The sequence below is a fragment of the Paramormyrops kingsleyae genome, chromosome 4, assembly GCF_048594095.1.
Source record: "Paramormyrops kingsleyae isolate MSU_618 chromosome 4, PKINGS_0.4, whole genome shotgun sequence".
Classification (NCBI taxonomy): Eukaryota; Metazoa; Chordata; class Actinopteri; order Osteoglossiformes; family Mormyridae; genus Paramormyrops; species Paramormyrops kingsleyae.
The window spans coordinates 36,767,098-36,792,069 of NC_132800.1; the positions used below are offsets into that span (position 1 = coordinate 36,767,098).

The window sequence follows — 24,972 nt, forward strand, 5'->3', positions numbered from 1 at the left end:
ATGTTTCTGCATAAGAAAAAAAAATGTAATAACCAAGGGTAACATTGTGTAGCAGAAAAGCATTAAAATATTCAGCACTCACTTGTATACAATGCTTCTGGAGATAATAGAACTTCAGCAAACTTAGGCAGAGTAGTTTTTTTTTTTCATTTTGTCTCAATTACTGCATCAGCCCCTATACTGAACATCACTCCCTAGACCATGGCAAGTAGAAATTGTTATCTGGAGGCTCATCCATATTCCGTCAACGTTGTTAAACTTATGATGTCAGTGCTGATACCTTGACATACATGCTGACAACGTGGATAGGACCTGAATCCCTTCGGCGGATTCTCTAACCTCACCCCCTTTAAACGGTATCCTGGGTCTGCATCATGCATCTGCGTTCTTGGAACCACTCTCTCCACTAAAGCTTTGCATTTACAGTGACCCAGTATCAAATAAGCACATATGAAAAAATGAACGGGTTTGCACAAGCTTTTGAGTTACTTCCAGGAATTACCTACTGCTTTTTTTCCATTTGTCACATAAACCATATTGTCTTTTTTTTCCGCACTTGAAACACTAATATGAAATATAATTTATAGATCAAACACATTCCAAGAACTAATGTTGACCTGTGTACTTAAATGCATATAAAAAGATGTCTTACATAAACATGTCTCTGAAAATTTTTGCCAACATTTTTTATTTATTTTCCAGTCATAGTTTAATATCAGCACACCGATCGATATCTCTGTCTGTCTATAAGATGCTTTCATAAGTTCTGGATGGTTAAGGTGATATATGGCTGTGTGTTTACCCCTGATGATGATGGTGGTGATTTGGAGTGAATGAGTGAGTAGGTGGGTGGACAAGTAAGTGAGTGAATGAGTAAGTAGGTGGGTGGGCAAGTGAGTGAATGAGTGAATAGGTGGGTGGACAAGTAAGTGAGTGAATGAGTAAGTAGGTGGGTGGACAAGTAAGTGAGTGAATGAGTGAGTATGTGGGTGGGCAAGCGAGTGAATGAGTGAATAGGTGGGTGGACAAGTAAGTGATTGAATGAGTGAGTATGTGGGTGGGCAAGTGAGTGAATGAGTGAATAGGTGGGTGGACAAGTAAGTGAGTGAATGAGTAAGTAGGTGGGTGGACAAGTAAGTGAGTGAATGAGTGAGTATGTGGGTGGGCAAGTGAGTGAATGAGTGAATAGGTGGGTGGACAAGTAAGTGAGTGAATGAGTAAGTAGGTGGGTGGACAAGTAAGTGAGTGAATGAGTGAGTATGTGGGTGGGCAAGTAAGTGAGTGAATGAGTGAGTAGGTGGGTGGACAAGTAAGTGAGTGAATGAGTAAGTAGGTGGGTGGACAAGTAAGTGAGTGAATGAGTAAGTAGGTGGGTGGACAAGTAAGTGAGTGAATGAGTGAGTAGGTGGGTGGGCAAGTAAGTGAGTGAATGAGTGAGTAGGTGGGTGGGCAAGTAAGTGAGTGAATGAGTGAGTATGTGGGTGGGCAAGTAAGTGAGTGAATGAGTGAGTAGGTGGGTGGACAAGTAAGTGAGTGAATGAGTAAGTAGGTGGGTGGACAAGTAAGTGAGTGAATGAGTAAGTAGGTGGGTGGACAAGTAAGTGAGTGAATGAGTGAGTAGGTGGGTGGGCAAGTAAGTGAGTGAATGAGTGAGTAGGTGGGTGGGCAAGTAAGTGAGTGAATGGTGAGTGAATGAGTAGATGAGAGAGTAGATGGGTGAAGGGATTGTATCTGATCTTTAACCATCTAATCTCACCACATACTCTCTTTTTAATATCAAGTTTGCATTATTCAAGTGCTAAAATAAAAAAACAAAACAGAAAAACTTCACACCTTTGGTTTGTAAATGTTTACATTGATGTTATAGTATAGTATTCTCTATTCTCCTTAAATCTTCCCTATTTGACAGTTTGATGTTTTCATTGCAGTTTGTGCATAACCCATATTACTATGGTTAAACCTTCGAATTGTGTGTGCAAAGAGTTACTAAAAAGTCATGAACATGGGAAGATTTATTCATACATCCCTGACCTGCAGCCATTGGTCTTGTCTAAGAACAAGCACCCGATATGCAGTGGAAAATACGAGTGGCCCTTTTAATGATGGATGGCTGTCAGCCGCTGGCACATAATGGACATTTTAACGGTCACATTTCCCATTTCCTCTCGGAAAGCGAACGAGCGCGTGGCTTGAAGTTGTCATCTGCGGATCCGACAGGGGCGGGCGGCCTCTAAACGAAGCAACTTAGAACAACCGCCATGAGGAGTAATATATAGGTTCCTGAAATAGGTCAGCCTCTCACAAGGACTTTATATGTCAACAATGAATGACAGATTTGACACAATTCGGCCTTTATATATGCCAATAGAAGAAGCCTTCATATGAAAATTCATAAATATTATTTCTGTCTCCAACAGCTCTTTCCTTATTAGTCTAAACCCAGGTAAACACTCCTCATATCACAGCTACTCACTACTAACACACACACCCACGGACGCACACACACACTTCCTATGTTCTGATCATTGTGGGGACTCTCCATTCATTACTATGGGCATAACCCTAATCCTAACTAAGTTAACACTAACCCTTACCCAACTCTAACCTTAACCATAAGTAACCAAACAAAATACAGTACAACCTTGGAACTCAAACTCTACTTAACTCGGACATCAAACGGGTCTGTTGAATTTTTTTTTACTTGTACCTCAACCGAAATCTTAGAACTTAGACACGTTCAACTCTACCAATTCGGACCTCGGACGGGTTGGTGGAGAAAAACCTAGCCGCAATTCGACCGAAAACTCAGAACACAGCAAAACAAAACAGACCTGCTGAAACTTGTACGGATCAAGACGTATCTCTGTTGTGCTGAAACAAAGGCAAACGGACCTACTGCAATGCTAATGCCTAAGAATCGCTCTCAGTCTCGCAGTCCCTCTCGACCGAGTCCGACGTGAGGAAGCTGTGTTTCTGTATTCAGTATGAATGTTTTTGTGCTTTATCTACAGTACATTTAGTGATACGGTAATCATGAGCCCTAAGAAAGTGAACAGTGATAGCAGCAAACCAAAGAGGAAAGTAATGAGAGTAACTGTAGAACTTAAAAAGGAAATTATAGTGAGACTTGAAGGTGGTGCACGTGTGTGCTCTCGCTTCAGAGTGTGGGATTGTCATTTATTGCATGTTTATTGTTTATGTATGTGTGCTTCTTCATGTGTGCATTAGTTTTATATTGATTGTTAATGCTTTTTATCATTAGTTAGGAAGGTAGATAAGTTTAAATAGGCAATGATTTGGGGGTCTGGAACGGATTTAATTCATTTGCATTATTTCTTATGGGGAGATTAGACTGTGATACACACACCCTGCTACACACACACATGCTTTCAGGCTGTATCCACCTCAGCATCTCTGGAGAAGTTGTCCTAGAAAGCGGCAGATTCCCAAGTGGCCCTGTCTCTCTGATTAAAGACTCCCAGAGACATCCCACAAAACCCTGCACTGATCTGGTGGTTGGGAGTGGGGGGGGGGGGGCATGTGGCTGCTTTGGACACCATCCACTGGCCGTTTGGCTCGAAATGTGCCTAAGGGTGTGTAAACGATGCAGGCAGCTGACCAGCTAGCCAGACAACACCGGCTCCTGACTGGTCCTGAGCCTCAGGGAGACTTTAGACCGCATTCTGGCTCTTCCTCGCCTGCTTTAATGTCTCCGTGCAGGAGCACACACTTTTTCTGGAGGGGAGGGGTGGAGAGAGGAGACAGCGAGGTAAAACAGAAGCAATAGAGAGGGAGAGAGAGAGAGACGGAGGAGAGAGAGCGAGAAACAAGCAGGCGTGATAGTCTGCGTTACCAAGTCTGAGGTTCAGTCCTGGGATACTTTCACTGCCTCCAACCTTGACGGTCTGGATTAAACTGGGAGCGATTCCTCAGAGGGAACCCAAAGACGGTAAGAGTCTCTTTGTGTGAGTCCGTCCGTGCAGAACCGTGTACGATTACTGGGACAGCAGAGTAAAATGAGTTAGTGACAGAGCGGGAGAGCGTGCTTCATTACATCATCTTTACCAGCTGAGCTCTGTGCTGCAGACTGGAAAGTCACTGGGAAATCAGTCACCAAGGTGCATAAAGCCGACAGGTTTGGGTCACTTTTTTTTTTTAACCTAAGACTTAAATCTACAGCAACTCTTTATCTTATAATAATGCTTCATCCTTCAAAAAATGTTCTGTTTTATATATCAAGTTTCAGATTCAGGTTTCAAGTTTCATTCATCAAACACACTGTACATGTATTTTGCGAAGTGCTTGTATTTATATGAAATGAAATATCTTAAAAACAAGTTTCTGAAACAAATGAGAATTAATATCGCTTAAATATGTAATGTAAACCATAACAGGCTTTAAGTGTGTAATGTAAACCGTAACAGGCTTTAAGTGTGTAATGTAAACCATAACAGGCTTTAAGTGTGTAATGTAAACCGTAACAGGCTTTAAGTGTGTAATGTAAACCGTAACAGGCTTTAAGTGTGTAATGTAAACCGTAACAGGCTTTAAGTGTGTAATGTAATCCATGACATGGGTGCAATGTGTATTAAACTCATGCAGACCTTTTCTGCACTGATCTTTCATGGACTACCTGTAACAAAGTGCAAGAATGGCAAGCATTTCATGTGGCTTCCAGCTGTCTTTAAGCACAGTAATGAAATTAATCTTGGGGCTTTGAAAAGCTCTTGGGATAATTGTGCCCCTTGGATCCCGTGCTGCGGGTTTAACTCGGCTTTGGCGTTAAAGTGGACTGTGGCTTTCAAGCTCCCTCAGTCAGCAGCAGGTCATTATATCAGCCGTATCGATAAGGGATCGTGTCCTGAGATGGCCTCTGTTGCTTCTCAAAACCATCTATTTGCACTATTAGGACAGTGAAATAACAAGCCAATAGTCATTACGCTACTTAACTACCGTGTTATTACTTAGTCATAATTAATAGCCTTATTGGTGTTATGCTACTTCATCTGTTAATTTATATGACGCATTGATTTATGCAGTATCTTAGGACGTGGCTGTCATAGTTAGGGATTATTATAAATGAGCAATTTTTTCTTAATGATTTTGAAGTCCAGCCCAGAGAGATCGGATGGGTCCTGTTAATTTTACTGGGCCTGTAACCAGTATTTCTGATAGTATTCTCATAAGGAACGGTAATTTCTTATGGATCATTCAGCTGGATTTTGCTGCGTTTCTTTAAACCCCATTTCCTATAGAATGCTGATAAGAAATGGTGAATCTCTCCCCCCCATGGTGTATGCTCGATTTCCCAAGTATCCTTTGTACAGGAAATGGTATGATCTCTTATGGCGGAAAGGCTGAACACAGGTGCCAAATATTTAAATGGGTTTGTTTGGAACCTCCACAGATGAACCACATGAATCTGAAAATCATTATATGCCGTGGAACGCCTGGCGCCCGCTTCCAAGGCTAATCGCTTCAAAGCATATCGACTTTATACAGTTTCCAGCCTAAAGCCTTTGATTCGACTTTGCGCCCCTCATCAGAATTCCATCGCCATACCTGACTCCCAACACCGACGTTCACATTATTCCACACAATATATTCTGCTTTCTGAGGGCATTGTCTTTTGTTTCTTATCTGTGTGGATGCAGTCCAAATCCGGCACTGCCATCGCTCCATGTCAAAACAAAGCCAACGCGATTAATATCGATAAACGTCCTCATGTTCACTTTACGCATTATTTTTTTTTGTTTCTATTGTACTTGACCCGTGAACACTCAACGAATCACAGGTCAGCTTTCACAGACCCGTTCCAGCTTCATGCATGAATTCGTAGACGGACGACCCTTGTGCACCACCATGGGGGTTTATGAATGGTCCACATTAAAAAAAATCAAGTTAAATTTTTTCTAAAGCTTACGGTCCTATAGTTTTAATCAGAGGCGGCATTGTCCTTTCAGGGGCCCCAATCAAATAGTCACTTTGGGGCTCCTGTGTTTGCAAAATGTGCTGCATCCTCCTCAGGCATTTCATTGCTGGGCGAAAAACTGCTCATTGTTGGCAAACTTCCCGTTAGAGACTTCCCATTTATCATTTTCTCTCTCTTCATGGTGGTGCCGGGATATGGGCCCTTCATGGTTGGGATTAACATTAACGTAAGCTAGCAAGTAGAGCCAGAAGATCATAGCTACAGTAGCTGCTCAGCGGAACATGCTGCATCAGCATCTTCTGAATAAGCAATGCGCCTGTTTAATATTTAGTGTAGCGACTGTTTGTGGCCAACAGGCCTCATGCAAATGCGAGGTTCAATTAATGGTTCTAGTGAACCCAGAGTACTGAGGATCTGTGTGCTGGTGTTCAGATTGACATATGCTCTCTTTGGTCCATCCCTTTGAATCTTCTTATATCAAAGCATCCTGGCCAGAAACTCCAGGCCAGCCTTTCTTGATTATTTTAATTAATGAGGAGGTTCTGAGAGTTCTCCATTGCCCGGACCCTCTGATCTCCCCCCCCGCGTGAGTAATTTATCCTGCCATGTGCCGAGTCACCGTGCTCAGAACCGGTCTTACTATCCCCTCATGAAAATGCAGGAGCACAATCCTGGTGATTTTCTTTTGATTCGGCTCAAGTAGTGCATGAAAATGTGAAACAAACCAGTTTCTAAACAAACAGCCACGTTCAGCTCTGAAGGACAGCATCAGGGTTCCGTTCTGGTTTGATTACTGGTGACTTTCCTGTTTAATGATCCTAAGTTTGGATTCTGTCTTTGTTTTTGGTAAAATAAATCACTATAGATCACTCCACAACCGGACCTCTGCATGATTCATTACATGCAGAATTGCAAATAAAATGTCTTTTCCAGTATTCACTGTACAACTTTTAGAATCTTCCTCCATACTCCACAAAAGGACTCATCGTTCATCATGCCTCTCAGCCTGGCTGTGGTCTGACTTTATTATATTATATCGACTTGGGTCTATAACTTTGCCCGCCAAGTTCCTGCATGTTTACATGTCAAAAGCACATGTTTTAAACAAGCTGGGAGTCAACAAGACCAGACAGAATGCCATAAAAAAATCATCCAGTAAAATAGCTGGGAAACTTTGAAACGGGGTCTTACTTTAGGAACCTTCCAGATTTCCAAACTTTTAAAATTTGCAGCATATAACAGGCGCACAGTTCTGGAAAAGAAAGAGGAGGACAAGTCATGGATTATTCAACAATGCTCATGACTAGTAAAACGTCGGTGAGATGGAACCACGTCGAAAAAAAGGAACTTTGCGGTATCCCCTCAGTGAATTTGGGGTCTGAACCAAATGGTGACTGATGAGTGAGAAAGTGAGCTCCTCACTGCTCTATCCCAGTGTAGATGTCAGAGTCGTGGAGAGGTATCGTCCACACGCTCCTATTGGACTGCCTCAAAATCCGTCATGTACGACATTTCGGTAATAATAATAATCCTCATGGATTCTAGATGACGAAGTCCAGTGAAGTACTTATAATTAAAACATTATTTGCATCTAAAAACCCAACTCACACGCAAATTACTTTCAAGTTCAATTATTTGTTCTTTGTTATTCAGTTTTTCTCAGTGTTCTGAGAAAAATTCTGGTTGACCTGAGACTACTCTGGAATTATGGAAGGAATGTATGGAAGGAGCCTGAGAAGTAGATCTGGGTAGAAGATGGATGGAGGTTTGCTTGTGTGTCTGTGAGAAGGTGTAAGAACAAAGTGAGAACCTCCGCCACACATGTGATATGTTGACATTTCAGTGAGTCTCTTTACAAGCTATTACTCACTCTGATTGAGACGACCATGCCTTTGCTTCATCCAGAGTAGAGCTGAGTCACCTTGAAGCATGAAGGAGCAGGTGTCTCTCATCATGTTCACAGAGCTCTGACTATCACCTTGACTCTATTACCTTGACTCTATTACCTTGACTCTGTCACCGATAAGAATAATCAAAACAAGAGATAATAGAAGTGGTAGAGCTTCAAGAAATTAGTTTAACTGAGTCCCTTTTCCATTAACCTGGCACCAAAGTTGATGGCAGCAACTTCAGCTTTGTAACCTCAACACAAAGCAGCAGAAGCAGCAAACGAGTCTTTAGCTGCTGTTTAGGTCCCCTGCCCATTCTTTCTTATAACTGCTGAGAATGGGCACATTTAGGGGCTTGTTCACAGAGTAAACAGGATTGACATATCAGGACTTTGAGGGTGTCACTTGAGGACTCTCACCCCCCTGCCTTACCCCAACCTCCTGGAAGGGGAGCCCTGACAAGCATTGATTGCCAGCTCATTAATAATATCAGCGGAGAAAAGGCTATCTATCCACTGGGATTCTTCATAACATCATTTCTGATACTGCTTTTATCTGACAGGTATGAAAGGACAGGCCAGGTGGTGTGATGGTTTAACAAGCACATATGAGCAAAATTTCAGCATCAAGTCAATTTTAATATTCTGAACGCATCATACGCAAGGATAAAATAAATTAAAATTCAAGCTTCATGAAGTTGCTATTGCTAAAACTACATCTAACAAACACTGGAAACATCAGCTTGTTTCTGTGTATTATATTGATTCTATGAATATTTCAGAATTAAATTATATTTACAACACAAATATGTATGTTATTCCAGCCATTCAAATTTTGTAAATGCCTTTAGCAGCGTGAGCCTGAAGAAATGCAATGAAAGGGAATTTAATTTGCTTAAGCTGAGCGCAGTGTTGACCAAAGCCGTGAGTCTGGGAACAAAAACAACATGAAATTAACAGGTATAGGTGTAACCTAGAGAAGTCATAAAATATTGAAAAAAAATCAATAATAAAAAAAAAATCATGAAAGTATGTCAAAATATGATTGCCGTAGTTTATATCAGGCTTCAAGTTTAATTTTGAGATTATTATACAAAAACATGACATTCAGAATTACAGTGGAAAACAAATGAATGATACAGCTCAGACAATTTTAAAGGCAGAAATACAATTTACAACATTAAATGGAACATATTGGTTATTAAAATGAAAACAAAAAAACAACTAAATCCAATTTATTGCACTGTCAGTATCTACAAGGCACTGAGAGATGAGTCACAGAGGTTTTCCAGTCAATGTTCATTCAATTAGAGAATCAAATTTAGTTCTGTCACATCAAAAAAAAAAAAAAAAACATCTTGGAAAATAAAAATTATATTTTAGGAGGGGCTATCGGGGCCCGGTACTGAATATGTGACTGTGGAGGATGGATGGATGGATGGATCTTAAAACTACCCAGCTGTTTACTTTCACTTTCTATTTCTTGCTCTCATTCTCTCAGTAAATCACGACTTTGAAGCCCCTCTTGCTCCCTAAGCCCCAATTAATCCTAAATGTAAGACCTCTGCTTGATAGTGCCAGTAGCTAACGAGTTCCCTGAATAGGAGCCACCTCACCATCAAACGGCCTGTCAGGGTCAGTAACGAAGCTGTGGCACTTCATTAAAGAGCAATTAGGGAGCTGGAGAAGCAAGTCCCCAGAAGCAGGAGGTCATCAAACGTCTGCTCCTCACAGATAAACTCGTGCCCTCACCGCACACCAATTGGCGCAAATTAGCCGAATATCGATTCAGCGGATACCAGTTAATTGGCTTCATTTTAACATCCAATCTCCCAAACATGATTGGAAAGCTGTCTCTCATCTTCACAGGCACAACATGACCTTGTTAATGCATTCTGAAATGTTTGAGGCATGGTGATGAGCATGTGACCCCCACAGACTGAGACGTTCTGGAATGTTGGTGGCACAGTGATGAGCACGTTACCCCCACAGACTGAGATGTCCTGGAATGTTGGTGGCACAGTGATGAGCACGTTACCCCCACAGACTGAGACGTCCTGGAATGTTGGTGGCACAGTGATGAGCACGTTACCCCCACAGACTGAGACGTCCTGGAATGTTGGTGGCACAGTGATGAGCACGTTACCCCCACAGACTGAGACGTCCTGGAATGTTGGTGGCACAGTGATGAGCACGTTACCCCCACAGACTGAGACGTCCTGGAATGTTGGTGGCACAGTGATGAGCACGTTACCCCCACAGACTGAGACGTCCTGGAATGTTGGTGGCACAGTGATGAGCACGTTACCCCCACAGACTGAGACGTCCTGGAATGTTGGTGGCACAGTGATGAGCACGTTACCCCCACAGACTGAGACGTTCTGGAATGTTGGTGGCACAGTGATACGCACGTTACCCCCACAGACTAAGGGGTTAGTTGATAGGGAGAAATCTCCCCTTCCTTTCATATCAGCCCCCGTGAGCAGCAGGACTGATGTTCTCAGCTAAAATAAAATGAAAAGCAGAGATTTGTGCCCTTCGATCTCTGGATGTCTGTCCTGTAAGCCCCATGTATCCTGTCTCTGCGGGGAGGGAGCAGTATCCCTCCAGTAAGCGGCATGGCCTGCTTCGTCGGCGTGACTTTGGCATACCGGTATGTGTCATAGCCCCTGAATTTATCCTCTCCTGGGCTGGCCGTCAATTCTAAGAGCTGTTTTTTTTTTCATTCAGCACTTCTGGGCTTTGCTGAGGATAAAGTGCTTTAACGGTTCAACAATCTTTCTTAGCTACTTATGAGCTCAGGGAATTAACTTTTTTATGGGGCAGTATGTTAAACACGTTTATAAACGCATGTGCAGATGTGATATGAACTGACCCACTTACATGTGTACTTAAGACACGCCTACTGGCTCATTAACGACCTTGTTTCAAGGTCAGAGCTCCTAAGACGACACAATCTTAGGGAACTACAGCGTGTCAGATAGAGAGTGATTTTATTGTACCTTTTAAGCTTGTATAGTGTAAAATCATGTGAAATCTGAAAGTTAAAATACATTTCAAACCAATACATATAACATTAATAAAATATTAACAACATACAGCTGTGGAAAAAATTAAGAGACCACTCTATTTTAAAACAATCTGCATTTTTAAATCCGGGTTTAATCCTGGTTCTGCTGGCAGAAGGTTACACTGAGCAGCAGGTTGCTTTCAGGTTCAAAATTTCTAAGACAGCAAGTCACAAGAACAAGGTGAAGCAGGAGACACTGGGAACGACCAGAAACCAGCCAGGTAAAAGGCGGAAGCGACTTTCTAATGACTGTTAACTTATCCATCAGTTTCTCATGAATCGAAGGATGACATCAAGTGACCTTCCAAAGGAATGGGAAACATTAAGTGCAGGTGTGAAGTGCACTGCTAGGAGAAGTTTCTATCAGGGTCCTATAAAGCGAGGAAGAAGCCCTTCATTAATGAGAAGCAGAGAACCAGGCTAGAGTTTGCAGAAAAATATATATTATTCACAGACGCACACCCATAAATTGAGAAATGAGTGAAGCAAAAATTTGTGCTGTGGATTCATATTTTTTTCCATGGCTGTATATAACATTAGCAGAAATACTAAAATTCTTCATTAAATAAATCAGTTACAGTAAAATCACACAGCAGAACTTGAGCTTCTGGTTCATGATTGTTCCCTTAAAGGATGTGTGTAAGAGGCATGTTGCACGCTAGCGCCCCTCATTGACATAAGTGCAGAACTGGCTACTTGGGAGGACCAGTGGCCCCGTCCCCCCAGGTGAGCTGATTAGACACACGCCCAAAGCCGACATCCTACAGCGAACAACATCACACAGGGACCGTTAATTAAAAGGCACTTTTCTGCATAACAATCACAACAGACTTCTTATTCACAACAATTACTCTGAACTACTGCAAACAAGAAATACTTGTAGCACCTACTGTACACTTACAGCCTGTTTTAAATGAGAAGAACAGGAGTTGTTATGGTAGATTTGTCTTTTGAAACACGGTATATAGCTCTATAAATGTTTTTCATGCTGTGGTAAGGGGTAGCCCTAAACAGTCTTGGTTCAAAGACCCCTGAATCATTACTGAGGCACCAGACACATAGATATACACATAAATGGGCAACCCAGTTTATTACCGATTTTTCTTCCCAACCCACTTTATTGCCGTTTCATGGGCTTTTGCAAGTGTTACACTCAGTTTAACCTCCCGAGGTCCAGGGGGGATAGGATATGGCTTATTTTTTTTAATATTCATTATGTTTTTGGTTTTGACAAGGTCACACCCCCACACATGCCCTCTTAAAGGAACAACAACAGGACTTAATGGAGTGGCGTGTACATTATGAACGTCATGAGCGAAAGCATAACGTCCTCTGCAGAGGACAAGAATAAATTGCTGGATCTCGGGAGGTTAATGCAGTAAAAGGTCATTTATATACCATTAAAACGGGATTGAGTGATAAAATTATGGTCAGAGGACTGGAGGCTGCTAGCATTTTAGCACGTAAACATGTTTACGTACCACAGGCTAGCAAAACGCATCTTCATGGTACAAGACAAAACCATACCACACTTCCCATCTGTCTCCGTGCAGCTGCAGCTTATGAATCATACTTACTAGGCAATGCCTGTCATACTATTGCGGCACGTGCCACAGTTTTCAAATATACTCCTTTTTCTTGTGTCATCAGCAGCTAAAACTCAATTTACTCAATAAGTTAAGGTTTTATATAAACTTTAATTTCCTCTTCGTATGGGGACAGGCAGAGCCTTGGCGAAGGCGACAGTGTCACTGGAAAACACCCTCAAACGCGACGAAGCAGATGGCGAATCGGCGGCTAATCTGCCACGTTGTTCTTCATCTGGCTGGACCGCCGTTCCACCTGGAGGCTGCGTAGCGGCCGGCCTTCATGTCCAAGAACGGCTGCTCTTTAATCCGGGACAGCAGCCACCGGATAATGAGGCCGAATTCCCATATGTTCGGTCTCCGCAGCGTCTGTATGGGACCAGGTCCAAGGGGGGGTTGGACGGGCCCAGGGATGCTCTCGGGGGCAGGATCATCCAAACTCGGCACCCCTCTGCCAGCCAGCGCTCCCACATTCACTCCTGAAAAATAGTTTTCGTGATTTGAGCAGAGCGCTGAAACGTGACTATTATATAAACAGCGTGATGCTTGTATCATTGTAGAGCATCCTCAGTTTTCCCTGTCTGGGTGACTGATGTTTTAATAGCATATTACATTATATTTTGTTTACATTTTTTATTTATTCATCAGACACGTTTATTAGTATTGGGAATAACGGCGCTTTGAAGCGAGGCGGATCTTATGGCTCCATTCCTTTCCGAGAGCCGCTCATCACTCTTTTTTCAATGGGGGGGGTTCCTAGGTCTATCTGCGAAATAATCACTAGGATAATGACGGGGCAAGATCTGTATCAGATTCAGACGTCCCACCAATATAATTACTTGCTATATTATGTTGCATGCATTGACTAGGTGTAACAGCACTACATTGCTCGCATTGCCCAGCCTAATGTCATTGATCTGCATTGCAAACATTACACAAGGTGACGCCATATCGCTCTGCTTTGCCTGTGAAGTTACCGCTTTGAATTTACCCTCTGTCTGAAATGTTTTATGTAAATAAAGTTTCTTTGTCTTGAATGCAATTCACGGAACACTTAATATTAAAAATCGTTTTATTGACACAGATCCTGCTCATTCTGCCTTTAAGGAACTTAAAGCAACACAATCTGCCTCTTATGACTTAGAGGTTCTCACCGTCCATGTAAAAGGGAGTGGATTGGATTTAGGGCAGGCAGTGCAATTTGGGAACAACAATAAAAAAAAAAACAGCATTCAATACGACTCTGTTCCTTTCCTTTGTACAAAAGAGCCATCGGAAAGAATCAAATTGCTGGCACGGTATGATGACAACTTTTATCTGAAGCAATGTACAATTGAAAAAGCAGAGTTAGTCAGTCCTTGAGGCAACTGGGGTTAAGGGCCTTGCTCAGGAACCTCATGGAGAAGCTGGGATCTGAACCAGCGACCTTCTGATCACAGACACAGTGTCCCACTTACCCTCCCCCCCAGTATCTTCTACCTGGGTGACTGATCTTTGAATGGAACTGTGAAAGGCCAAATTTATGATATCCCCACAAGCCATAGTTTGCGGTGGGAGCGTGTGCAGGCAGGGCAGGGAATCTGCAGAATGCTGAATTCTGAGTTTGGTAAGCCAGTCGATTAGAGAGCCCACAATCCGTAGTGGAGGCTCGGTTTTTGGCTTTGTTAATTATTCATTAAGGCATTAATTATTCATCAGCTACAGGCTGATCATTTATTTGGCCACTTCCTGTCTGTGTTTTACCGCCTGACATTTTTTGGGGGGGTGGGGGGGGGGGGGGGGGGTGTTTCCTCGCTGGTGTCCTCATGTTCCTACGCGCCGTTACCTCTGAGCAAAAACAAACCCGTCTTCTTGAGCTGGAAAGACCTCATCCCACTGGAGCATAATCAGAAAGTGTAATCAGAAAACACGACAAAGCGCATTCTATGGGTGAGAACAGTGAGTCATTCCCGTCTAGCTCCTCTGCCAACATTACACACATATGTCCAAATCTGTTTACATTAGCTCGCTATTTGGCTGGCTTCCTCTGTAGAAATATTATGTAAAATAATCACAATCACAAAGATGCTCGTGCTGATTAGCATATCTGGATTCCCTTTCAGTTTAATCTTAAATGTAGAGCGCAGAGCAAGCAAAATTAAATCTATCTACCCATCTGCCATCTACTTATCTGGATCAGGGTCATGGGTAACAATAGAAAATGCAGTGCTTAACACACTTACCTAATATCTATAATATTCAGTATAGATCAGGTTATTTTCATCTGTTAATATGTCGAAGAGCAACAGGAATAATTATGACAGGCGCTTAGAGTGACATGCATGTGTCCTAACTTCCCCAAACCTCACAAGTGTCGATGAATGTCGGACCTTAACGCGGTGCACAGTACCCTGTCCTGGGCACAGACACGGATCTGAGTGCAGCACACAGAAAACACGTGTTTTAGCTATAAGTCAGGATATTTCAGCCGTACCGGAACAGCAACATGTACAGATATATGCTTAATGAAGAAATGAACGTTAAGAACGTACATTAAGCTAATTTAGTCAGACAAATTTTAGCTATGGAATTACGAATCAGTTTATAGTTACAATGTGCGACAAAGCAGAATATACCTAAAAATATACTTCATCACTTCAAGCTGGATTGGACCTTTTCACTTGACCAGTGGATAATGTCACACACCTTAGATTAAGCCTCATTACTAAATAAAATTTACGTTTTATTCATTTAGGGGACATTTTTAGCCGAAGTGTCATACATTTTTAAGAGAAAGCCGGTTCAGACGTGAAACGATTGGGGTCAAGGGCGCAACACTGAAATCACTATACCGACCCTGAGACGTGAACCAGCAACCTTCCGATCACAAGCACAGCATCCTAATCTGCCAAGCCACACGCCATATTGGATGAGGCCCTTCTTTCACAAGGTCACCTGTGTTATACTTGGCTAGTTTAATGCACATTGGTGACCATGAAATAATCTACATGCTTATTATGCCTAAGTTGTATTGATGTCCATTTGTATGCTACGCTTGTCTTGTACATGCTTGGTTAGTCAAAGATGAATTATCATAAAGAACGGTCTCTGAGATTAAACCACAGTTTAAATAACCTTAAGTAAGCAAGTCATTCCTTTAATACCTCAAAGCATTTGTAAAATTGAATCTAACAGACGAGCAGGAGGTCGCATATATATCTAAGACAATTATCTGAGTTTATAATGGAAGCGGCTGATTGGTGCCTCGCGGGCCGCTGCCACGGAGCCTCGCGGGCCGCTGTCCGCGCAGAAGGTCTTACGCGGAGAAGCATCCGAAAAAGACAGGCTTCCATTTAAGGCAAAAACGCCGTGGGTAAACTATCACAAGCAGATGGGCCGTTTGCATAGTAAACAGCCATTATGCTTGGTGGTTGTCAAAAGAAATAGTGAGAAAATAATTGTAAATAATCCCTTTCCCAGCACTGTGCATTATTTATAGTTTATTTTTAGAATCTACACAATATTAACATGACAGTGCTATGGTCTATGCTTTCTGATCCATGAACATCGCTGTACAGTAAAATAAAAGTTGCATTGCATTGTTGGTGAGGGGCCATTATTTCTCCAAAACCAGAACTAGATCACTTTAAAATCGAATTATCCCACAGGCCAATAAAAAAAAATCCTTAAACTCATTAAAACCGCCTCTCTTCCCCAAAGTGACAACAACCTCCGGCTACCCAACGACAACTGCACAGTCCTAACCGAAGAAAGACAGACCCACAGAGACTGGGCTTAGTTCTACAGGGATAGAGTCTTCGTAATGATTATGATAAAGCCCTAGATCGGTAGCATGTTCCCAATCACTGTCTGCTTCTGGGCCTGATTATCGCAGGAGATTTGCTGGGGTATTGTCAGGTAGACACTCTGTTATCTGAGGCCAGTTTGCAGGTTTGGGTTTTGCAGTCAATCCTGAGATCCATCCTAAAGAAAACCTACTTTGGTTTTGAGTTAACATACTGTACAGTCTTATTAGTAGGGCTCGGAAATTGTGCTAACGAGTCACATTCATTTTAACGTGCTATTGTGCCTTTAATCGCGGTAACATACGCAGGTTTTTGATAGCCAAATGGGAGAGTAGCATGAGCTAACATTTTCATGTTGATTCCTTCCTGGAAGCAGGAAGTCAAAGCTAAAATTAAAACATTCAGTTAGCGTCTCATGGGAAAGCTGACGGTACTTGGTTTATTTCATTTTAAAAAATTGCCAGATGGACACATACATAGAATTAAAACAGGTGTGCAGTAAAAAAAAATATTGTTTAGCTGGCATACTAATAATACGATACCTTCTCGTCTTATTGCCATGTGTGCATCTAACCTTTCTGAAACCATTGAAATTCAGCTTTTATTTGCTTGTAAGTGGTATTTTTGGTGGAACAGAACAAACTCTTCATCACAAGTACAAATTAAACCATTAAGCAAATATTAAAAGATGTTTAAAAAAATACAACAATTCCAATGAAATACTGTATTTATTTTTTGTGTAAAGCAATTGACATTACCTAAACATGTTAGATATATTAAAATTATGTGATTTGTTGCTCTGATCTGATTTGAACCACCATCCCAAAAATCAAAGAACAGAAAACTATATCAAATGTTGTTTAAATATTTTAAATTTATTGCATGTAAGTCACAATAAACAATAAATTTGTATGATTAAATGTATATTATTGCACAGTTTTTTCTCATTGTTTCTAATCTCTTTAAGTCTGGATTTCATGAAATACTTACGTTTATTACAGAATTAAATAGGAACATAACAAAACTGATTAACTACTCCAGAGGCAAAATCAACAGTTTCGATAATGAAGTTGTATAATTTGAGCCTGTCTTTAATTTTAAAAAATAAGTAAAAATGGATATGTTATGGTAATGAGTTTGCGAGAGGAGAGAACTATATATTCCGCTTTGTCTTAAGTCTATATTAATTTAGGGATTCAATGTGAAAATATATATGATTGTAGATTTTAATGTTAGGCATGATTAATCGCGATTAATCACAGAAAACTGTGTGATCAATAGTTTATTTTTTTATCGATCAGCAGGACTCCTTATTTGTTTTCTGCTCTTAAAATGCTTAAACATCTATGTCACATCTGATATTTGCTATTACAAATTAGTTGAACACATCATAAATATTAATTATAAAAGCCTGTGCTTCTAGATTAGTTCATATGAATCTGAACTAATCCTATCCTGATCAGGGCCATGAGGAGCCTGGAAAGTCTCCCAGGCAGCACTGGGCAGAGACGCCACATGCACACACACACACGCTCAAATGCTACAGGCAATTTAGAGACACCAATTAGGCTTCCTGCATGTCTTTGGACTGCAGGAAGAAACCGGAGCACCCAGTGGACGTCCACGGAACATGGCGAGAGCAAGCAAACGCTGTACGCAGTGAAGAGTCAGAATTTATTGCCGGGGGGTGTCAGGCATCACTGCTACTCACTCTGCCACCATTTTAAAGCAAGAAATTATTAATTAAAATTTATGGGTAACACTTTCATTTTTGCAATGATTCAATGGTATTAAAGACACCATTTCTGTGGGAAATTTGTGTCCCTTCTTCTGTGTATTATGTTTATGGTAGCCAGGAATATTTTATTGTTACTCTTAAAATGATTAATCCGTTCCTTGCAAAGATTCATTTGTACAAGGTTCTTGAGTGTCCATTTAGTTTTGACTCACCTCTTCATTCACCGGCGATGAGCCAAACTCACTTAAAATCGAGGTGAAACAGGGTAGTAACATGAAAAACGTAACTGAATCCATCCCTTTCGTTTGTCATCCAGCTGTGATCTGAGGGATCTGAGAGGAGAGTTTCTACCAAGGCGTCAGATAACGACGGATCATCAGGCACGCCGGGTGGAGTATATGAGCGAACTCCGTCTCACCGGCTTGCGGACACTTGACGGGGTCGTCTGCCCGCTCCCGGGAATGCCAATGCATGCAAGGAACTGCTTCCTGCTGTTCCTCTGGTTTCTCCTGGATGAAGGCCTCCTCGCGCCCCACGGTCTGCTGGGAAAGTGGCACCACAGGAGCAGGGCGTCACTGAAGAGGAGCTGGGCACCAGGGTCTCAGAGGGTCAGGCGGAGTTGGGTGTGGAATCAGTTCTTCGTGCTTGAGGAGTACATGGGCTCGGATCCTCAGTATGTTGGCAAGGTAAGGAGACCTTTATCCTTATTATAAGAAACTTTCAAGCGAATTATACTGACAGCCAAATGGTACCCAATGCTTATCGTCTCAGTAAAAACCCCAGATACCGCTGGATTTTGGAAATATGCATTTTTTTCCACATCATGCAATGTACTTTGGGTAGGACGTGGGTGCTAGAATGGTTTAAATAGTTCAGCGGTAGAATATAGGAGTATAGCTGGGTGAAGAGTTTAGAGATGAGCACAAGATTTCATGTAGTTTGTGGAGCATGTTTCATTCCCCAAAGATCCCCAAAGAGCACCACAACATCTCTCCAACTCTCTTACTTTTGACCCCTAATTCCCATTTGGTACTTTATTTTCCGTTTATAGCAGAACAGCACTCTATGCTGATGGCTTCATCACGACTCAACATGTTCTATCAGATCACGGTTTTCACACACAAACAGACCCCCCCGGAGCAAAGGCTTTTAGTCTGTCGCCTCGTGATGCATCGGGGTTGGGGGGGGGGGGGGAGGGGGCTTTTCAGACTGATGTGTCAGACCGAATTGATTTCGTAGAACAATGGCGCAGTATGAGAGTGGACACTCTCGAGGGATGGCACTTTCCGCCAGTCCCGCCGTCCACATCCGCAGCATTCGGGCAGCAGAAGAAGCACAAAGAGAGACCGGTGTGAATCGATGGCTCTGCATCTAATCATGCAGTTAGTCTCGCAGAACAAGCTGTAGAAGCGGTCGGTGTGTGGCTCGGAGACAAGAGACTCCATCCCCCCAAATTTCATCTTTGCCTCTTTAAATTGAATTGATTTTCGTTTCCCTCCTCACTTACGGGGTTAATTAAATTTTCAAGAGGTATTAAAATGATGATGATGTTTGATTCCGCTGCCCTCATCTGCTCCACATACTCAGCCTTGCCCATCTGAAGGAAGCATTCCGGCACCTCGATAAATTATTGAATCTGTAATTAATTCATTAACTAATTTGCATCCATTCACTGATTTCCATCCAGCTGCCGTAATTTATTCTCTATGAACTCGGTAAATTTGTGTTCTGTAAATCTGTGGCGACGTGTTCAGCCACACGGAGGATGAGGAACGGAGAACGGGCTCAGTTAGTGTGAAATTCCACACTTTGTCAGGATAAATCTGCTTCAGCATAAGGACGTCACTCTCGTAATCCTCATAAGTCATAATTAATTATAATTAACTTTTGAAACAGCTGACATTTATTCACAAAAAAAACACATTTAAAGACCCAGGCTGTACATCACACTTCTTGTTATTTGCATTTAAACCTGGAATCTAGATGTCTGAGGTTTTCCCCACGCATGCACACTTCATTGCATTTTGTTGAACTTCTGTCTGACTGTGAGTGGCTGTTAAGTAAAATATTCATATGAAAATTATTTTACATGTAAACAGAGTTATTATGATTGTGGGGCTTTTCTATTTCTGGGTTGTTGGTGGTTTGTGATACAGGGGGGAGAGTGTCACCATCCCAGCAGCAAAAACTCTCACGTTCGGTCTGAAAATGCTGAGAATGAGCATGTGCATGAAGTCCACCGGACCGCAGGGACACAATGCTAACGAGACACTGTTAAAATGCTAATATCACCCCCCCACCCCCCCCCCCCTACCTTTCCCTCAAACCCCAAGGCTGCTTTGGCACGCAGGGAGAATCGCCAGGTGTATAGACAGTTTACCCCTGTGATGGTGCCCCAGTAATGAATCCCTTTATTCAATGGATTAGGACTGATTACCTAATAGCATTTTTAATTAAAAATCACTCAATATTCCCCCATGATTAAGGAGTGGGAGAACATTTCGTCCTGGTAGATTCCTCTGCTCTCTGTGAGCAGACGTTTTTTTTTTTTTTGTTCCAATATAATTTTAACAACCAACTTAAGTTTAGTGAAGTCGCTGGTGGAAAGTTTAGCGCTTTGTCTTTTGTCCACACACTACAGCTGTCAGATGAATAAGATGATAGACAGACAGACAGACAGACAGATAGATAGATAGATAGATAGATAGATAGATAGATAGATAGATAGATAGATAATCATGGATGAATCTGGGCAGTTGTCCACACCTCCCAGTCCACACAGCTATTCTCCTTCATGCTGATGTTTACCGGACCTGTCGCAGCTCCACACCGACCTGGACAGAGGGGACAGCGTGGTGAAGTACACCCTCTCCGGGGAGGGGGCCGGCTCCATCTTCACCATCGACCAGACCACTGGCGACATCCATGCCGTGCGGAGGCTTGACCGGGAGGAGAGGCCATTCTACACCCTGCGGGCCCAGGCCATCGACATGGCGACGGGGCGGCTCCTGGAGGAGGAGTCCGAGTTCGTCGTCAAGGTCCAGGACATCAACGACAACGAGCCCAGATTCCTGGAGGGTCCGTACACCGCCAGAGTCCCGGAAATGGCACCAATAGGTAGGATCTCTCCCTGAATCAGGCATGCAGTTCCTCTGCACAGGATTTACACACATATACAGGGACGTAGCATAGAGTGATGTTTTGCATATTTATTCATACTTTGGTGTAACAGATAGAATCCTTTGGGGACACATGCCGGCATGGGCTGCTTTATCTGCCATTTTCCCAGTTCCATTTTTAAAACCTGCAGCCGCAGTATTGTCAGAACCAGCTAGCTAGCATGCAAATTATCATCTAAATTACCTCACGCTGACATTGCCTTTGTCTCCTCTGAGGGAACGTGACTTTGGTTGGTCATTATAAAAGAGAAAAAGTTTCATTCGTCAGAATGAAAAGACATTTAAATGAATAAAAGAAAGCGATGCTGGCTTGTAATGGAAGGACGCATGTTTGTCATTGATGTGCGTTTCAGGAAGAGCCTTATCTGCGGATTTGTTAATATTAAGCTGAAGGAATCCTCTGCAACCATTTCCTTAGTTTGGCTTTAAAAGTAATATCTCTGTGAGGAATCTGAGTTCCTGCTTCTGTGCAGCATATTTATGGTACCCACAAATATTTGATTGTTACGCTTAATATGCTTATTTGCTTTCTTGTATTTTTTTGCTTGTGTGGCAACGTGGTAGGTAGCAAACTGCAGTGAGAGGGTGGAATCTGGCCACCAAGGTAATCGTCTACAGCTCCCCGTAACTTTAACCCAGAGAACTTCTGAAGTGGTTCTCCTCCTAGCCTAAATCTCTCAGGTTCGACCCACCGACAAACCGGGAGCAAGAGACGTGGTTGAAATACAAAAATATATATTTATTTTAAAAGCAGTACAAGAAGCAGGACTATGGCAGGGTGGTAAACCACACAGCTACATCTCAGCTACTAAAAAAACAAGACATCAGATACTGCAGCGGTGACACGCATTACCTGGGCTAGGACTTACTAGTGGAGAGTTTCTGGCAGGGGTACCCTGCCTCCCACTTTGCCTCAAGGAAAAATAAATCAAATAAACAAGCCTCACCACCCATGCACACACACACACACACACACACACACAATGGCAGTGCAATCCCAAGGCAGCCAAGCACGATGCGAGGCCCCACCCCCAGGACTGCAGAGCCCATCCCCGGTCCGTCACTCAACCTGGCAAAAGACAAGACCGCTAATCAATATAATAAGTCTGTATTAGATGCACGATAGAAATACAACAGCAAATACAAAAGGTACGATACTGATCACCTCCTAACAAGTAACCTAATGCTGTACTTAAATTACAGTACCAATGCTTCTGCAATGGAGTACAACAACCAAGCGGAGAATTAATATAGAAGCGTGTGTGGTGGTAGGATAGTCCTGCGAAACACAGCAGACGGTGTGTTTTCTGACTGAAAGGGCGTCCCGGACACGGGGTGGGTGAGCACCGGGAACAACAGAGGCAAAAACAGCAGGAATGATTTCTGATCGCTCCAACGACAGAAGCTCACAGGAGGCTGTGGCTGTCCTCTGCTCCCCTCTCAACTGTAGCCATCCGATATCAGATATTCCACGAGTGCGGCAGCTCAAAGCCGAGAAGGGTAACGATCGCCTGAGCTATTGACGCCATAGCCAAGACAGACGTCCCAAATCTGAACCGAAAGGGGTGGAGCTAACCCAAAAACGTTCCTTTTATAAAGTGGCGCCATGTGTTAAAGTGTAAATCGGTGACATGCGGGTAGGCTTGCTCAATCAGCCAACCTCAACTCACCACGCTCGCTTGTTTTAGTGTCGGAATAGTTTCGCCCAGACACACTTAAAATCAAGGTAAAACGTGGTAGAAACATTACAAATGTATCAGAGTACAGTGTCCTTGGGCCACTTTCAGGTTGGCTCTTTTAAACCGTAGGCGTAATGAGGACACAGCCCAGGCGCTTGCGTGCACCGAGAGATAACAGCAGCTCCCGGCCTGACAGCTGTTACAGTGTCACTGACACTGTCTTCATGCAGTAGAGGGATTGTTTTTTTCCATCCAGCACTCCTGCCTCCATGTCACAGCGTGTGAAGTGCAGAGCCTCACTGTGAATCGGTTTGGAAGTTTCCAGAAATACGGGCAGGATTTGGGAGGGCAAAAGCATCCCAAGTAGAAGTGCTTTGACGTGAAACTGACTGGAAAACCAACTGGGATGATTTCACCCCACAAGATCACTACTATAATTGATAAAATACTGAAGCATTAGCATAACAGTTGGTATTAAAGTTGGCATTACTGGGGATGAGTTGCTATCATTGCATTTATTAATTAAGCTCATCAAAGACGGACATGTCCCAAATGTCTGAGAATGTCAGCCGATCTCACCCTACTAAAATTCTCAGCTGGAAAAGCGAGGGGGCCGTGACCCCCTTCCATAATGGTGGATTGGGGATTCAGTAGGAAGACTGCAATTCATTTCCAATTTCAATTCGATTATCCCCAGAAAGGCTTCCTCAGGACCTGCTGTTTCACAGTTCTCTGGCTGTATTTTCCATTTTAGGAGCTCCATGTGACACAATCAAACATCTTGACAACATCATGTTCAGAGGTGGTTTCTTCGACCTCCCCGATCCCAGATCTTCCCAGTCGTGTTACAGTAAATACTTTGATTTTAAGGTTGCTTTCTGCACTGGGACCCTTGGCAGTAAACAGCCTTTTAGAAGTCACTCACTGTCTGCTGACAATCACAACCTCTGATTATGGTGCTTTAATAGTATTTGGATGGTTTGTATCATCAGTACTGTCACCGAATACATATGACGCATCACCACACAAATATTACATAATTTGATTGTTACTTTACCTCAAGCATCATCACCATCATCATCATCATCATTGTCACTATCATCATCAGCATCATCATCACCCTCATCTCCATCATCATCACCCTCATCATCACCATCATCTACCTCATCACCCTCATCATCACCACCATCTCCGTCATCATCACCCTCATTATCGCCATCATCACCCTCATCATCACCCTCATCATCACCCTCATCATCGCCACCATCTCCATCATCATCACCCTCATTATCACCATCATCACCGTCATCATCACCCTCATCATCACTATCATCTCCATCATCATCACCACCATCAGCACCATCACCTTCATCATAATCACCATCATCTCTGTTATCATCACCATCATCATCATCAGTAATACTGCATTCAGCACTGCTTCCGCATAATGCGAGGGACACACAAACCATGACTATTGGCCGTGTTCAGGCTTAGATGATGAAAACAGGGACTGAGTGGAACTTGGGTGCAGGGTCAGTCTGCAGCTCGTATCTGTAAGGCACACTGCGCTGATTAAGGGCAGTGCCGGTTCAACCCTATGTGAAGTCCTACGAAAGCTTCACCCCCCACCCCACCCCCGAGACTAGCTTCATTTCCAGCCTACCCAGCAAGCCTCGTGAAGAGCACCATCTGGCTCACTAAGTCAGCGCCCCCTGAGACGATGGCGCCCTGGACGGCCGCCCTGTGCTGCCTAATCGGATCACTGGCCCTGTTGCGGGCATAGCTTCCCTGGGTTTAGGATTACAATGTGCTTTGTGCTGTTTAGGTACCTATGTGATCCAGGTGACAGCCACCGACGCCGATGATCCCACTTACGGGAACAGCGCCCAGGTTGTCTACAGCATCCTGCATGGACAGCCTTACTTCTCAGTTGACGCCAAGACAGGTAGGTACCCTACTGAGATGAACTACATCTGAGAAACGGTGTTATGGAAGCTTCCTGCCGCTTGCAGCTCTGTCTCTAGCTTAAACCGCACTTTAAAGGGGCTCCCAGCTCGGGGCAGGAACATTCTACTTCCTGTAAGTGTTTATCCTCCGTCTGCGAGCTACAGGGTG

The 24,972-nt window shown here is 42.9% G+C and overlaps 1 protein-coding gene across 1 annotated transcript in view; it reads left to right on the top strand.

Moving 5' to 3' along the window:
• Positions 1 to 3,961: 3,961 nt before the first annotated feature.
• Positions 3,962 to 24,972, top strand: part of LOC111846192 (cadherin-12-like) — a 33,706-nt gene continuing 12,695 nt past the window's right edge. The window contains exons 1-4 of the mRNA XM_072711253.1: positions 3,962 to 4,135; positions 18,316 to 18,685; positions 20,822 to 21,116; positions 24,683 to 24,802. Of these exons, the coding sequence (XP_072567354.1) occupies positions 18,398 to 18,685; positions 20,822 to 21,116; positions 24,683 to 24,802 (703 nt within the window). The 5' untranslated portion in view covers positions 3,962 to 4,135; positions 18,316 to 18,397. The remainder of the gene's footprint in view (positions 4,136 to 18,315; positions 18,686 to 20,821; positions 21,117 to 24,682; positions 24,803 to 24,972) is intronic.